A 16,004-nucleotide genomic window follows, 5' to 3' on the forward strand; every position below is an offset into this window, starting at 1 on the left:
GCAGCAGCAGCAGCAGCAGCAGCAGCAGCAGCAGCAGCAGCAGCAGCAGCAGCAGCAGCACCTTGCTCAAGGGAATTGCGTCTCGGACCCGCAGCTTGAGGGCCCCCAAAAGAACAGCCAAAAAGACTGCCCCGCCCCCAGTACCCCCCGTTGCTGCGAGGGCCCCCGTCAGCAGCAGCAGCAGCAAACTCCCCAAGAGGGCCCCCAAGGAAGCTGGCAAAACTCCCTCACAACCCAGGGCCCCCACTACTGCTTCCCAAAACGAACGGGGGGCCCCCCTGGGGGCCCCCCCGGGGGCCCCCCCAGGGGCCCCCCCAGGGGCCCCCTCAGGGGCCCCCCCAGGGGCCCCCTCAGGGGCCCCCCCAGGGGCCCCCTCAGGGGCCCCTGAGGGGGCCACCCTAGGGACCCCTGAGGGGGCCCCCTCAGGGGCCCCTGAGGGGGCCTCCTTGGGGGCCCCTCCGGGGGCCTCTTTAGGGGCCTCTTTGGGGGCCCCTTCAGGGGCCCCCCCAGGTCCTGCTGCTGCGGCATTAGTGGGGGCCCCCTCTGGGGCTTTTGGGGCTTCTGGAGAAGCAGCTGAGCTGCTGCTGCCAGGGGCCCCTGAAGGGGCCCCCATGGAGTCAGCTGCGAGGGTACTTGGGGGGGCCCCCGGTGAAGCCGCTTCAGGGGCCCCCAAGACCTCCGCAGGGGCCCCCGTGGGGCCCCCTGCAGGGGCCCCTGTGGTGACCTCTGAGGGGGCCCCCGTAGGGGCCCCCCTGGGGCCCCCTGCCGGAGCCCCGGTGGGGGCCCCTGTGGGGGCCCCTGTGGGGGCCCCCGTGGGGGCCCCTGAGGGGGTTTCTGGGGCCTCTTTTTCAGCCCCCAGAACAGCTCCTGGCAGGCGGTCTTGAGGGGCCCCTGGGGGGCCCCTCAAGGGGGCCCCTGGAGAAGCCGGAAAAGCCATTGGAGGGGCCCCAGGGGGCCCCACAGGGGCCCCCTGAGGCCCCTCCAAAGAAGGGGGCCCCCCGGGGGCCCCTGCTGCGGGGGCCCCCGCAAGGCTTTGTGGGTTTGCTGGCTTGGCTGTGAGCGGAGCCCAAGAGGGTCCATTCTGTGGAGCTGCTGCTGCTGCTGCTGCTGCTGCAGCTGCTGCTGCTGCTGCTGCTGCAAGGCCTTCTTCCGGAGGCTGCTGTGGGCTTGAAGGCTGCAGCAGCTGTTGCTGCGGCTGCTGCTGCTGCTGTGGCTGCAGCAGCTGCTGGGCCTGCTGTTGCGGCCGTTGCTGCGGCGGCAGCCGCAGTGCATTCTGCTGCAGCAACTGCTGCTGCTGCTGCTGCTGCTGCTGCTGCTGCTGCTGCTGCTCTCCCTGCCCAGCGCCCACCAACTGGCCCTCACTTAAGGGCTGCGAGGGGCCCCCAGCCTCTAGGGGGGCCCCCCCCTCTAGGGGGGCCCCCGCTGCGCTGCCTGCAGGCCATTTTGCTGCTGCGCTTTGCTGCTGCAGCAGGGGGGCCCCTCTAAAAGCAGCAAGGGGGCCCCCCTCTCCAGGAGGCAGCCTTGAAGCAGCAGCAGCAGCAGCAGCACCAAATTCTCCTGTCAGGGGCCCCACAGGCCGAGGGGGGGCCCCCCCGGGGGCCCCACTTCCCCCGTAAGGCCCCACAGAGGGCCCCGGGGCCCCTGAGAGGGCCCTCAGCTCCTCAGATGAGCCAGCAGGGGCATTTAAACCCTCAGTGGGGGCCCCTGGGGGCCCCCCGGGGCCCCCGAGGCCCAGGGGGGCTGGAGGCTGCTGGTGTGCAGAAGACTGGGTCTTCAGGGGCCCCGGGGGCCCCTGGGGGGCCCCTGGGGCCCCTGGAATGGGCGCAGGGCGCTCCTGCTGCGCTGCAGCGCCCCAGCTGCTGGCTTTGCTGTACAGCAGCAGCTCGGGGGGCCCCTGGGCAAGGCTGAGGGCCAGCAGCAAAGGCAAAATGGCCTTCGGGGGGCCCCTGCAGCAGCCGGAGGGGCCCCAGAAGGGTTTGGGGGTCATTTGCTGGGGGAGTGGGGTGTACGTACACCTGAAGGCGCCCCGAAGGAACAGAAGAACAGGACCCGCCCTGCGAGCGGCATGGCCGGCTAGGGGGGCCCCTAATGCAAGTTTGAGTCCTTTTGCGAAAGAAAAAGCAGAAAAAAGAATTAAAAAACAAATAAATGGCGTCCGGGAGTTAGGAGGAGCTGCGCTGAGCACGGGCTGTACGTACACCGCAGCGCCAGCTCCGCGACCGCAGCCCGCCGCAGCAATTAGTTCTTTTTTTCTTTTGTTTCTTCTTTTGCTGCAGCTTTTAATGCAATTTAATTACTTTTTCGAAGTTTTTGTCTCAAATGGACTTCTAAATTGCATGCGTTTCCTCCAAAAGCCCCAAAGAGGCGCCCGCCACCGCGTCTCTGGCCTTCTCCCGCAACAGCGCCTCTTAGCTTTTTCTTTTAATTACCTTTAAGGGTTTTGCTTTGTTACTTTTTAGGGTTTAGGGTTTGCGGCTGAAGGCCTGGGCACAAGGGCTTATCTAGGGTTTAGGGTTTACGCTTTGCTGAGGTTTGGCTTTTATTGGGTTTTGGGACTTACTTAGGGTTTAGGGTTTACTGCAAATTTAGCATTTACTGCAGCATTAGGGTTTATTGGGGGGCTCTTTAGGGTTTCGGGCTTATTTAGGGTTTACGGTTATAGGGAGTTCAGGCTGTACAGGACTTAGGGTTTGCCTAGGGTTTAGGGTTTATCTAGGGTTTGGGGGCCCGCAGGAATTAGGGTTTACTGAGGGTTTAGGAAGACCCCACACTAGCCCAGCTGCGGTGTACGTACACCCCAGACCAGCAGCAGACGCAGCAAAGCCAGAGGGGCCCAGGGGCCCCCAGGGAGGGTCCTGGGGGCCCCCTTTTGGAATTCATTAAAATAAAAAAAGCAAGTAAACCCTTTCTTAAAAGGGGGCCCCCAGCTGCTAATTTGCTGCACAACCTGTTGCCTTTGGAGGGCCCCCTGGAGGCAGGGGCCCCCTTGGCTTAGCGGGGTTTGGGGGCCCTTTTGGGTACTAGACTAAAATGAAATAAAGAGGTTTCTGGGGCCCTAGTGAGGGTTTGCCTTTTGTCTAGTTAGGGTTTAGGGTTTGCGACTGAGGGGTGATAAGGGTCTACTCACGGCTTAAAGGCGAGAAGGGTTTAGGGTTTAGGGTTTAGGGTTTAGGGCTGGGGGCTCGGGACAACGCCTGGCCTCTGCGCCCCAGGCCCGAGGCTGCCTTGGGCCCTCTCGGCTTATACTGGGGCCCCAAAGGCCCCTCTTGGGGGCCCCCTAGGGGCTCCCGAGGGGCCCCCCAGGGGGGCCCCCAGGGCCTCATTGGGGGCCCCCTAGGGGCCCCTCACGCTGCACTCGCTGTTCATTCTACAGCAGGAGTTTGCTGCTGCGCTGCTGCTCTGAGGGCCCCACTTTCAGCCCTGAGGGGGCCCCTGGGGCCCCTCCTGCAGTGCCCCCGGGGGCCCTGGGGGGCCCCCCTGGGAGGCCCTCTAGTGGGTACTGAGGAGCTCTGGGGGCCCCTGCGGGGCCCCCAGCAAAGCCTTGTAGGGGGTACTGAAGGGTAGAAGGGGCCCCAGGGGGGCCCCCTGCCCCAGGGGGGCCCCCTGCAAAGCGTTCTAGAGGGTACTGAGGGCTAGAGGGGCCCCCCGGGGGGCCCCCTGGGAGACCCTGGAAAGGGTACTTGGGGGCCCTTCCCAGCTGCCGCTGGGGCCCCAAAGGGGCCTCTGGAAAGCCACTAAGAAGAGGCTCTCCTGCATCTAAAAGGGCATAATCGAGGGCAGTGGAGGGGGGCCCCCTGGGTACTGGGGGCCCCGTGGGTACTGGGGGCCCCCTTGTTGGGTTAGCTGGGGCCTCCTGGCCCCCCATTTCCGCTGCCTCTTCTGCCGGGGGCAGCGCGGAGCCGGGGGGGGCCCCCGCAGCAGCAGCAGCAGGCGCAGCAGCAGCAGAAGCCGCAGCAGCAGCAGCTGCTGCTGCTTCGAGTTCAAACTTGCGCTGCAGCTGCTGCAGCGAAAGAGCAGCAGAAGTCCCCCCCTTGTGGGGATCGGGCAACTCCCAAGCCCCCAAAATGGAGCCTTCGGGAGACAGCAGGAAGCCAGTGTCTGCAGCAAACAGCAACGCCAAACCCCTGCAGCTAAAGCAGCAGCAGCAGCAGCAGCAGCAGCAGCAGCAACAGCAGCATCAACAACAGCAGCAGCAGCAGTGGTGACGCCAACAGCAACAGCAACAGCACAATCGGCAGCAGCAGCGCCAGCAGCAACGCTAGCAACCGCAGCAACAGCAGCAACAGCACCAGCAGCAGCAGCAGCAGCAGCAGCAGCAGCAGCAGCAGCAGCAGCAGCAGCAGCAGCGTGGGCTGCTGTGCTGCAGACCTTGTTTGAGGACAAGGGTGTGGCCTCTGCTGAGAGACAGCAGCGTCTCCCTCGAAGTCAAACTGCGCGCTGCGTCTTCGACTCTAAAGAGGTGTTCTTCCCCGGGAGGCAGCTGCAGCAGCAGCGCAGCGCAGCAGCAAGACGCAGCCGCAGCTGCAGCAGCAGCAGCAGCAGCAGCAGCGGCAGCGGCAGCAGCGGCAGCAGCGCAGCGCTGCAGCAGCAGGCCGCGTCACCTCTGGCCCCAAGCCTCTTGCTGCGGGGCCTGCAGCAGCAGTGGACCACTGGTCACCACGCTGCAGCAGCAATGGACCACTGGTCACCACGCTGCAGCAGCAATGGACCACTGGGGCCTCACCTGCAAAACGAGGGCCCCCAGCAGCGCCAGCTGCTGCAGCGGGAGGGCCCTGAGCTCAGAAATGTCTGCTGGCCTTGCAGCAAAAGCAGAGACAAGAAACACTTTGGAGCTGTCCCAGCTGGCCGCAGCAGCAGCAGCAGCAGCAGCAGCAGCAGCAGCAGCAGCAGCCCCGGGGCCCCCGGGGTCCTCCCTCAGGGGCCCCAGAAGACTCCCGTCTTTAGCCCCCCACCCCAGCGCCGAGGCCCCCTGGAGCAGCCCCTCTGGGGGCCCCCCAGGGGGCCCCCCGGGGGGCCCCCCGGGGGGCCCCTCGGGAGGGGCCCCCGGGGGCCTCCTGGGGGGCCTCCCCGGGGGGCCCCCGGGGGGGCCCCCTCGCTCCCAGGGGGCCCCCCTTCTCTCCAGAAACACCAGGGGGGCCTCCGAGACTGCGCAGCAGCAGCAGCAGCAGCAGCAGCAAACCGCAGCAAAGGGGCAGCAGCAGCTGAGGGGCCCCTGCTGCTGCGCATGCACTTCGAGTGTACAGACACCGGAGGGAGCAGCAAAAAGCCCCGAAAAAGAAAAAGACAAAAAAGAAATAAAATTAAATTAGCGGAAAAGGAGACAGAAAAGCAACAAAGAAAGAGTCTAAAGAAAAAGAAATAAAAACAGTAAAACCATTTGCAGCAAAGAGGAAAGAGAGGGCCTTGGGAATCGGTAAGAAGAAGCAGCGCGGGAGAGAGCCACAGCAAGGGTTTAGGGTTTAGGGTTTAGGGTTTAGGGTTTAGGGTTTTGCAAACCCTCCGCCCTAGAGCCCCTGGGCCCCAAGCACTAAACCCCGAACCCTAAACCCCAAACCCTAAACCCCAAACCCAAAACCCTAAACCCCAAACCCTAAACCCCAAACCCTAAACCCCAAACCCTAAACCCTAAACCCTAAACCCTAAACCCTAGTCCCCACGAAGACCTAACCGCCCAAAGAGGGCTCACGTTTTGCTGCTGTCATCAAAGTGCCCACTGCAGCAACACAGCCCAGAGTGATGCTGAGGGCCCCCCCCACGGCCAGCAGCCACAGCAGCACTCCAGAGGAGGGTTTACCCTGCAGCACAGCAGCAGCAGCAGCAGCAGCAGCAGCAGCAGCAGCAGCTCCTGCTGCACTCTGTGGGGCCCCCCGAGGCGCTGCTGCTCCCCCAAGCGGGGGCCCCGGGGCCCCTCGGGCTAGCTGCGCATGCAGAGGGTCACAGAGGGGCTTTTGCTGCTGCTGCACTTACCCCTGGGGCCCCTGGGGGGCCCTGGGGGCCCCCCCCTCTGGGGTCCTGGGGGCCCCCCGAGGGGCCCCCTTCGTGAGGGGGCCCCCGGAGACCCGAGACTTTCCGGCAAAGGGGGGGCCCCCCAGGCCCCAGCAGCAACTCTTCTTGCTGCTTTGCTGCTGCTGCGGGCCCCTCGCCCCCCCCCCCGGGGCCCCCGGGGCCCCCGGGGCCCCGGGGGCCCCCAGGGGAAGAGGGGCCCCTGCAGCTGGCGGAGAAGGGTACTGAGGCGAGGCGGCCTGCGACACAGCAGCAGCAGCAGCAGCAGCAGCAGTAGCAGCAGCAGCAGCAGCAGCAGCAGCAGCAGCAGCAGCAGATGAGTTGCCACACTAGCTGCTGCAGCAACTCACGAGACGGCGCCAGCCGAGGCAGCAGATCCCGCAGACTTCGCGGCTGCGATATGCTGCGGGGCTTCGACGGAGAGCAGCAGCCCTCAGCAGCAGCAGCAGCTGCTGCTGCTGCTGCTGCTGCTGCTGCTGATATGGGCGTCTCGCGTTCCAGCCCCAGGTGCTGCTGCGGCTGCGGCTCTTGCTGCTGCTGCTGCTTCTGCTGCAGCAGCAGCCGCTGGCTGGGCGGGGTTGAGGGCTGTGTCTTTTCCTCCGCATGTTCTTGAAAAGCCAAAGGGCCCAAAAGGTCATTTAGGCGAGGGGCTTTGATTTGCTGCTGCTGCTGCTGCTGCTGCTGCTGCTGCTGCTGTGGGGCCTCGGGGGCCAGGGGCCCCACAGCTGCGGGGGAAAGGCGGCTACCGTCGGAGGCCTGAGTAGTTCCTGCTGCTGCTGCTTCCTCTGGGCTCTGCTGCTGCAGCACTGAGGGGCCCCTAGGCCCCCGCTGCAGCTGCTGCCGCCCCCTGGGGGGGGCCCTCTTCTGGGGCTGCGGCACGAGGGGGGCCCCCGGGGGGCCCCCAGCAGGGCATCGGGCGGGGCTCGCGGGGGCCCCCCTGCAGGGAGTGCTGGGGGGCCCCCCAGGGGGGCCCCCCGGGGGGCCCCCCGGGGGCCCCGGGGAACAGCTCCCCGGGGGCAATTCAAAAGGAGAAACAAAACGCTCCGCCGCTCCCTCTGCTTCCTGGGGCAAAGGCCGCGGCATTGTGGGGCCCCTGGAGCCTGGGGGGCCCCCCTGGCTTGTGTGGGCCTTGGCTGGGGCGCAGCAGCCCTGGCAGCGCCTGGGGCTGCTGCTGCAGCGGGAGAAGCAGCCTGGGGGACCCCGCAAGGGCCCCAACAGCCCCCGGGACACACAAGGGGCTGCAGCAGCAGCAGAGGGCCTCAGAGATAGCTGCTGCGGCCAAGAAAAAGTGCTTCTGGGGGCCCCCGGTGGCTGCAGCGAAGCAAAAGGCTAGCTAGGGTCACCTGCGCAGGCCTGGGGGCTCATTATTAGTCCTTCTCGGCCCCCCTTTAGGTTATTTTTGCTGAAAATATCTTTTAATTGAAAATATTGAGAAAGAGAAGGAGGCAAAACCCCGAAAATGCCGCTGGCAGCGGATGGTGACGCCCGCGCCCACAATAGCCCTGGCGGGGGAGCCGGTGGGTTCCCTGCTCTGTGTGAGGCCCCGCGCAGTCTTTTTCGCCGTTTTAATTTCAATTTTATTTATTTTTATTCTTTTAAATGAAATACTACAATTAAAAACAGAAACTAAACGACTTCGCGGGCGTTCAGGCCGCGCGCAGGCGGGGCCTCGGGGTCACCGGCCGCTGCGAGCTGTCCGCTGGACCTGTACGTACACCCCAGCTCCCTAGCTCGAACAGTCTTTCTAATATGTTCAAAAACAAAACATTTATTTTTTATTTGTCATTTTTTGAGTTGTTGAGCCGATTTCACTGCAATTTCAGCCCCTTTTGCCGGCTCCCTTACCCGCAGCCAGCAGCCCCCCCGCCAATGCTGCAGCAGCAGCAGCAGCAGCAGCGGCAGCAGCACAAGCAGCAGTAGGATACAAAATGGGGCCCCACAGCTTCAGGCCTGGCGCCCCACAGCTGCTGCCACGCCCTTCAGGTGTACGTACAGCCCACAGAGTCACTGCCAGTCGCGCTTTGCTGCAGAACTCCAGAAAGGCCGCAAATGGCGGCCCCACACTTTCTCTGCCAAAAGCTTATGGCCCCACACTAGCAGATAGAGGCATGCGCTGCTGCTGCTGCTGCTGCTGCTGCTGCTGCTGCTGCTGCTGCTGCTGCTGCTGCTGCCAACAGCCCTGCTTATGTGCAAAGAGCTGCGAGGCCAGAGTTCTATTCTACTTTGTCTCTGTACGAGCAGCAGCAAAAACGCTGCGGGCGGCCTGAAGGCCCCGCAGCTGCAGCAGCAGCTGCTGCTGCAGCTGCTGCTGCAGCTGCTGCTGCAGCTGCTGCTGCCTCGAAGTCACATAGGGGCCCCCCTGGGCTGCTGCTCTGTAGGATGCAGCTAGCTGCTGCTGCTTTTTCTTTTTCTTTTCTCCCCCGGCTGCGTCTTGCATGCAGCATATTGCTGCTGAACAAATCTTGTGTCTCTGCCTAAGAAATAATCTACTCTGTTTACCCGTTGCTGCTGCTGCTGCTGCTGCTGCTGCTGCTGCTGCTGCTGCTGGTCCGGCAGGAGAGCGAGCTCGCTGCAGCAGCGGCAGCAGCAACTGCCTACGCAGCAGCAGCAACTGTGAGGCCAGAAGGTCCACCCCACAGGGCGTTCGGCTGCCACTAGCAGCAGCAGCAAAGACAGAGCGGGCCACCCGCTGTCTGCTGCTGCAGCAGCTGCTGCAGAAGCAGGTTGCTGCAGCAGCTGCTGCAGCAGCTGCTGCAGCAGCTGCTGCAGCGGCGACCAGCAAAGCCTGTGACAGCTGCTTCGGCTGCTGCCCATGGGCAGTATCTTCCGTGCTGCGATCCCGAACTTCCTGCTTAAATCTCCTTCCTTATTTCTGTTTAAATTATATTTCTATTTTAATTTCTATTTCTCTTTTTATTTCCATTTTTATTTCTATTTCCATTTCCACTTTCATTTCTGCTTTGATTTCCTTCTCTAATTCCGTTTGTGCCTCTCCTGGGCTAGGAGTCGCTCTGGGGGCCCCCCAGGGCCCCCGAGGGCCCCCCGCAGGTGTGTTATGTGGGTTTGCTGCTGCAGTTTGTGGGGCGTCTTTGGAGTCTTGTTTGCTTTTTGTGTTTATTAGGGGCCCCCAGCATTTGTGGGGTTGGCTATTGGCTAGCTGGGAGTGTTTATAAGTCCTAAAAAAGGGTTTTGTTTGTCTTGGGGGCCCCCCTTGCTGCGTTGCTGAGTCCGCTGCTGCTTGCTGCAGCGCAGCGTAAGCTAAGCAGCTGCTGCTGCAGCTGCTGCTATAGCTGCTGCTGCTGCTGCAGCTGCTGCTGCAGCTGCTGCTGCAGCTGCTGCTGCTGCTGCTGCAGCTAAGCAAGCCTCTTCTTCTTGCGGGGGCCCTTCTTGGCTCCCCGTGCAGAGCGGGGGCCCCGCTTGGTGGGTTTGCCCTTTCTCCTGCTGCCTTTGCTGCTGCCTTTGCTGCTGCTGCTGCTGCTGCTGCTGGGGTTCCTCTGGGGGCCCCCCGGGCGCTGCAGCTGCTTGAAGCTGCGTCCGTGGTTGGGCAGCAGGCCCTGGGCCCCCCCCTGCTGCTGCTGCTGCTGCTGCTGCTGCTGCAGCCCCAAGAGCCACTGGTCAAAGGCCTCTTCTGCTTCCTGCTGCGGGGCCCCGCTGCTGCGGGCTTGCTGCCTGCTGCTGCGCCACTGCTGAATGGCCTTGAGCTGCAGATTGCGTCTGCGAGCAGCTTCCTGCTGCTGCACGACTTGGTGGCCGCTGAGGCGGTTGAACTTGCGGTTGAAGCTGCGGTTTTGCTGCTGCTGCTGCTGCTGCTGCTGCTGCTGCTCCGCCTCCAGCTGCGCACGCACCCGCCCCATTTGCTGCTCACTCTTCAACATCTCCGCCAAATAATCTCCAGGTCTGCTGAACTGCAGCCCCACGGCCCGCAGCCGCGCCAGCGCCACCGGCGCAGTCGCCTGCAGCAAACTCGCGCTGCAGCAGCAGCAGCAGCAGCAGCAGCAGGTGAGCGCGCGCAGCAGCAGCAGCAGCAGGTGTGCGCGCGCAGCAGCAGCGGCAGCAGCGGCAAAGGCAAGGCTAAAGGAGCGGGAGGAAGCACCGGAGGAAGAGCAGGGGGAGTGCAGAAGAAGCAGCAGCAGGAAGAGGAGCAGCAGCAGCAGCAGGAGCAGCAGCAGCAGCGCACAAGAAGCAGCACGAAGAGGAGAAAAAGCAGCAGAGCAGCAGCAGCAGGACAACTAGCAGCAGCAGCAGCAGCAGCAGCAGCAGCGTACAAGCGGGCCTCCCTCTTGAGATCGTCCAAAGTTTCTTCTGCTTCCTTCCCATCTTCCCCAGCAGCAGCAGCAGCAGCAGCAGCAGCAGCAGCAGGGCTGACCACAATGGCCAGAGTCTCCACAAAAGGCACTCGCCGCATTCCCGGCGGCGGCTCGTACTTCAGCTCCTCCAGCTTCTGCAGCAAAGCTGCACAAGCAGCAGCAGCAGCAGCAGCAGCAGCAGCAGCAGCAGTGGGAGATGCAGCCGTGGGAGGAGCAGCAGCAGCGGCGACAGCAGGGAAGCAGCAGCAGCGGCAGCAGGGAAGCAGCAGCAGCAGCAGCAGCGGGAGGGGAAGCACGAGTAGCACATCCCACACGATCCCAAGGACCCCAGACGATCCCAGATAACCCCACACGATCCCAGACGATCCCAGATAACCCCACACGATCCCAAACGATCCTAGACGATCCCGGATAACCCCACACGATCTTAGACGATCCCACACGATCCCAGATAACCCCACACGATCCCAGACGATCCCAGACGATCCCGGATAACCCCACACGATCCCAGATAACCCCACACGATCCCAGACGATCCCAGATAACCCCACACGATCCCAGACGATCCCAGACGATCCCAGGCCTCACCCTGTTCATCCGAGACAGCCGAATTTGCTGCTTCTTCCTCCTCCTCAAGAGCCTTCCCATCCGCCACTTTGGAGGCCTTTCTTTCTAACAAATAAAACAAAAATAAAACAAAAATAAAACAAAAATAAAACAAAAATAAAACAAAAATAAAACAAAAATAAAACAAATAAAACAAAAAGATAAACTTCCAGACATTTGCGAGGCCCTGCTGCTGCTGCTGCTGCTGCTGCTGCTGCTGCTGCTGGCCCCTCAGGGGCCCCTGTGGGGGCCCACACGGGCCCCACTTGAGGTCTTGATGGGGCCCCTTTGGGGGCCCCTGTGGGACCCTTGTGGGGCCCCTGTGGGCCTCGTCTGGGGGCCCTTGTGGGGCCCCTTTGAGGGCCCCCTATGGGGCCCCTGTGGGGCCCCTTTGGGGCCCCTTTGGGGGCCCCTGTGGGGCCCCTTTGGGGCCCCTTTGGGGGCCCCTGTGGGGCCCCTGTGGGGCCCCTTTGGGGCCCCTTTGGGGGCCCCTGTGGGGCCCCTTTGGGGCCCCTTTGGGGGCCCCTGTGGGGCCCCTGGGGGGCCCCCGAGGGTCTTGTTGTAGTGTGGGACTTGCTTTTGGGGATGAGTCTTTCGTGGGGTTGGAGTTGGTAGCCGAGTTGTTGGAGTCTGCGGAGGTCTTGAGGGTTTAGGGTTTGTCGAGGGTTTAGGGTTTGCTGAGGGTTTAGAGAGTCTTCAGACTCTTCTCCAGACTCCTCGCTGCAGTCCTGGGGGCCCCCCTTGCTGCAGTCCTGGGGGCCCCCCTTGCTGCAGTCCTGGGGGCCCCCCTTGCGGTGTTTGGCCCTAAACTTGGCCAGCAGCAAAGCCCTCATGTCTGCAGCAAACTCTTCGTCTTCCAGCAGCTGCTGCTGCAGCCGCTGCAGCGTAGCTTCGTCCAGTTCGGGGGCCTCGGGGGCCCCCGGGGGGCCCCCCCCCGCAGCACCCGGCGCGGGGCCCCCGGGGGGGCCCCCAGGGGGGCCCCCGGGGGGCCCCCTCGACACCTTCTTTGAACCCATAGGGTACTAAAGCCCGCTGAAGCTGCTGCGCGGGCGGGGGCCCCCCGGCTGCTGCCGCAGGGCTACTGGGGGGCCTTCGAGGAGGAGCCACGGGCAGCGCCGGGGGCCGTTCTTGCGGGGAAAATGGACAAATTTACCTTTTAATTCATTAATTTAATTAAAAAATGATATTTATTTCTTTTTTTATTCATTTATTGTGCAAAGAAGCAAGTTCGCGCGAGATTCCGCTGCAGCAGCAGCGCCGAAGAAGACCCACTGAGGCCGGGGCCCCACAGCGCGGGGCCCGCAGCAGCTGGCGCGCTGCAGCAGCAGCAGCAGCAAATAAAATAAATAAAATAAACAAAAATATTATTTTGAATTATTTATAATTTTTAAAAATTAAATTGAGAAGGCAGATGCGACAAGGAGGGAGCATAGACCCGCGAGACGCTGCAGCAGCTGTACTGCCCGCCAGCTACGCAGCCTGCAGCAGCTGCTGCAGCTAGCTGCCGCAGCTGCTGCAGCAGCTGCTGCAGCAGGTGCTGCAGCAGCCGCTGCTGCAGGAGCTGCTTTGAAGCTGGCAGGAGTGCCAGCAGCTAGCAGCAGCCCCACTGGATAACCACTTAGCAGCAGGTGACCCCCCGAATAGTACTCTCTCCCGCTAGCTAGATTGCTAGCCCGCCACCCAGCTAGCTAGCTAGCTAGCTAGCCATATGCCTAGCTAGCTAGGTAGCTAGCCACATGGCTAGCTAGCTAGCTAAATAGCCACATGGCTAGCTAACTAGGTGGCTAGCCTACCACTCGGCTAGCCAGCTAGCTAGCTAGCCCGCCACTTGACTAGCTAGCTAGAGAGCTGCCCCGCTACGTGGCTAGCCAGCCAGCTAGCCAGCCAGGTGACCCGTCGCTCTTTTGCCCACTAGTTGATTAGCCAGCTAGCCTTTTAATCAGTTAATTGCTGGTTGGCTAGCTAGCTAGCCAGGTGGCTGGCTAGCCAGCTAGCCAGGTAGCCGCTAGCTAGCTAGCCAGGTGGCCGGCTAGCTAGCGAGGTAGCTAGCCAGTTGGCTAGATAGCGAGACAGCTAGCTAGTTGGCTAGCTAGCGAGATAGCTAGCTAGCTAGTTGGCTAGCTAGCCAGCTGGCCCTTCAGCTGCGGCCGCCCCCAACCTGCTGAAAGCTGGCAAAAGGGCAGCGCAGCAGCAAGCAGCAAATGCTGCAGTGTTTTGCGGTTGCTGCTGCTGGCTAGCCAGCAGCAGCAACAGCAGCAGCAACAAATTGCTGCCAAGCCACTCGCTGCACTGCCCACTGGGGGGCAGCTGAGCCCTGGCTGCGCAGTTGGCTAGCTGGCGAGTTAGCTAGCTAGCTAGCCATGGCGGTGGCTAGCTAGCTACCCGCAGCAGTGGCTAGCTAGCTAGCCACAGCAGTGGCTAGCTAGCTGGGGAGGGGCCCGAATGCACTGCAGCAAATCCTGCAGGCCTTCTCTGGGAAGGGCAAGTTGACGGGGCTGATGCCCGTGCACTGCGTTGCTGCTGCTGCTGCTGCTGTCGCTGCTGCTGCTGCTGCTTACAGCAGCAGCAGCAGCAAAACTGAGGTGCAGCTGCTGCTGAAAAGAAACAGAATGTGCTGCAGCTGCTTGCTGCTGCTACCTAAAGCCCAGACGAGACATCACCGCGTGCCGCCAAGTGGCAGCGCGCAGGCTCGAGAGCGCTGACTCGGCTGGCGACTGAGCTGCAGCAGCAGCAGCAGCAGCAGCAGCAGCAGCAGCAGCAGCAGCAGCAGCAGCAGCAGCAGCATTAACAGCAGCAGCAACAGCAGCAACATATGGGGAAGAGGCAGCGGTGAGCTTAGAAGCTTCTGAAGCAGCAGCTACACAAAGCGCGCAGCAACACTACAAGCCCTGGCTAGCAGCAGCAGCTGCAGCGGCAGCAGCAGCAGCAGCAGCATATAAAGCAGCAATATATGTTTAGTAGCGGCGTGTGCAGCAACAGCAGGTGCAGCGAGGGCCGGTGCAGCAGCAACAGCAGCAGACGCAGCAGAAGCCGGTGCAGCCGTAACAGCATAGCAGCACGTGCAGCAGCAGCAGCAGCAGCAGCAGCAAGTGCAGCAGCGGCAGCAGCAGCAGCAAGTGCAGCAGCAGCAGATGCGGAGACGCACAGCGAGCGCATTTGTAGTAGGCAACGAAATTTGTGCTCGAAAGAACCAAGCCCACGATCGCCATCACAGACTGCAGCAGCAGCAGCAGCAGCAGCAGCAGCAGAAGCAGGAAAGTGGCAAATCAAGCAGCAGCAAGAGAAGCAGCAGCAGAGACAGCAACGGCAGCGCAGGCAGCAGCAGCAGCAGCAGCAGCAAAGAGCCGCTGAGGTAAAGCGAAAGAGGCAGACAGAGGAGAGAAAGAAAGGCTCTAGCAGAGAGGAAACTACTGCTGCTGCTGCTGCTGCTGCTGCTGCTGCTGCTGCTGCTGCTGCTGCATAGAAGAAAGCCGCACCCAGAGGAAATCCAAACTCGCGAGACAATTCAGAAAAAAAACAAACCAAATTAAAACGAAAAAGAAAAGACCTCCCCAGAAGACGCGGTAGTCCACTGCGCACACTTTGCGGCCCTCCTGCAGCAGCAGCAGCAGCAGCAGCAGCAGCAGCAGCAGCAGCAGTAGCGACAAAGCCGTGAGCCTACGCGCAAGACCCCATCCCTCCTTTTCACTGTCCTGCATTTTTAGATCAGCAGCAGCAGCAGTAGCAGCAGCAGCAGCAGCAGCAGCAGCAGCAGCAAATAGAATCAGCAGCAGCAGCAGCAGCTCACGGGGGCCTTTTGGAAAATCCACTCAGCGCTGCCGTCTGCTGCTATGCGTTGCTGCCAGAAGAGGCCTACAAGCATTCTTCAGGGACACAACAAAAACAAGCAGCAGCAGCAGACGTTGTTCTTGCTGCTGCTGCTGCTGCTGCTGCTGCTGCTGCTGCTGCTGCTGCTGTTGATCGGCCGTGGGCGGGGCGCGAGCGGAAGCAGCAGCGGCAGCAGCAGCAGCAGCCAAGAAAATCAAGCAAAAGCAGCAGCAGCAGAAAAGCCAGCGTTGCAACGCCGCAGCAGGAGGAAGGCCGCTGCTGCTGCAGCCAGCGAAAGCAGCAGCAGCAGCAGCAGCAGCAGCAGCAGCAGCAGCAGCAGCAGCAGCAGACCTGCCGGAGACGTTTTTGACAGTCCAGAAGTCCAGAGAGAGCAGCACCAAAGTGAGGACAAAAGAGACAACAAAGTCGCTGTCTCCTTTTCTCCCCGCAAACAGCACCGAGCCAAACAGGTAGCTGCAGCAGCAGCAGCAGCAGCAGCAGCAGCAGCAGCAGCAGGGGCGAGTGGGCAGCAGCAGCAGCAAAGGCCCCCGCAGCAGCCTTAAGGAGAAGCAAAAACAAATTTAATTTCTTCACCTCAGCAACGAAAGACATTTAAAAAATAAATGAAAAAAACAAACTCCAGGATGAGCTGAGCCCTGCAGGATTTCATTAAAAGGGGACAGCAGCAAACCCCCTGCTGCGGGGGGCCCCCCGGGGGGCCCCTCTTGGGGGCCCCCCCCCATTTGGCTTCCCCCAAAACGAGTCAGCTGCCCTGACACGGCTGCTTCCGTGTCTCCCTTTATTGGCAGCTGCTGCGGATAGCCTGCTTCCAGATTTATCATGCTGCTGCTGCTGCTGCTGCTGCTGCTGCTGCTGCTGCTGCTGCTGCTCTCTCGTGGGTGCAGAGCTGCTGCCTCTGCTGCAGCGCGTAATAGAGCCCTTGCTGCGGGCGGCGGTGCACGCAGCTGCTGCTGCAGCTGGTGTTGCTGCTGCTGCTGCTGCAGCTGGTGTTGCTGCAGCTGCTGCTGCAGCTGCTGTTGATGCAGCTGCTGATGCAGCTGGTGTTGATGCTGCTGCTGCTGCTGTTACTGCTGCAGCTCCTGTTGCAGCGTTTGCTGCAGTGGCTCCCTTCCCTCTACCCTCGCTTCTTTGCCGCTGAAACTCAAGTCGTCACTGTCGCTGCTGCTGCTGCTGCTGCTGCTGCTGCTGCTGCTGCTGTTGAAGCTGCTGTTGGGGCAGAAGGCTGCACAGACATTCTTCTTTTTCTTTAATAAGTATAAC

At 62.0% G+C, this 16,004-nt stretch overlaps 4 protein-coding genes across 4 annotated transcripts; 1 reads left to right on the top strand and 3 right to left on the bottom strand.

Moving 5' to 3' along the window:
• Positions 1 to 61: 61 nt before the first annotated feature.
• On the bottom strand, positions 62 to 1,987 carry ENH_00012320 (hypothetical protein, conserved; the record flags this gene model as incomplete). The annotated part of the gene is made up of 1 exon (XM_013578962.1): positions 62 to 1,987. A coding segment is annotated over one exon (1,926 nt), but the record flags the coding sequence as incomplete, so codon positions are not given.
• Positions 1,988 to 3,367: 1,380 nt separating this feature from the next.
• On the bottom strand, positions 3,368 to 3,865 carry ENH_00012330 (hypothetical protein, conserved; the record flags this gene model as incomplete). The annotated part of the gene is made up of 1 exon (XM_013578963.1): positions 3,368 to 3,865. One exon carries the CDS (start codon positions 3,863 to 3,865, stop codon positions 3,368 to 3,370), a length of 498 nt encoding a protein of 165 aa, XP_013434417.1.
• A 5,491-nt stretch (positions 3,866 to 9,356) lies between these two features.
• On the bottom strand, positions 9,357 to 11,932 carry ENH_00012340 (hypothetical protein, conserved; the record flags this gene model as incomplete). Its single annotated transcript, XM_013578964.1, has 4 exons — positions 9,357 to 9,972; positions 10,269 to 10,455; positions 10,899 to 10,982; positions 11,098 to 11,932. The coding sequence occupies 4 exons, from the start codon at positions 11,930 to 11,932 to the stop codon at positions 9,357 to 9,359; spliced, it is 1,722 nt and encodes a 573-aa protein (XP_013434418.1).
• A 1,934-nt stretch (positions 11,933 to 13,866) lies between these two features.
• ENH_00012350 (hypothetical protein) lies at positions 13,867 to 15,286 on the top strand (the record flags this gene model as incomplete). The annotated part of the gene is made up of 2 exons (XM_013578965.1): positions 13,867 to 14,268; positions 14,762 to 15,286. 2 exons carry the CDS (start codon positions 13,867 to 13,869, stop codon positions 15,284 to 15,286), a joined length of 927 nt encoding a protein of 308 aa, XP_013434419.1.
• Positions 15,287 to 16,004: the final 718 nt, after the last annotated feature.

This window comes from Eimeria necatrix, genomic scaffold (genome assembly GCF_000499385.1).
Source record: "Eimeria necatrix Houghton genomic scaffold, Enh_scaff138, whole genome shotgun sequence".
Classification (NCBI taxonomy): Eukaryota; Apicomplexa; class Conoidasida; order Eucoccidiorida; family Eimeriidae; genus Eimeria; species Eimeria necatrix.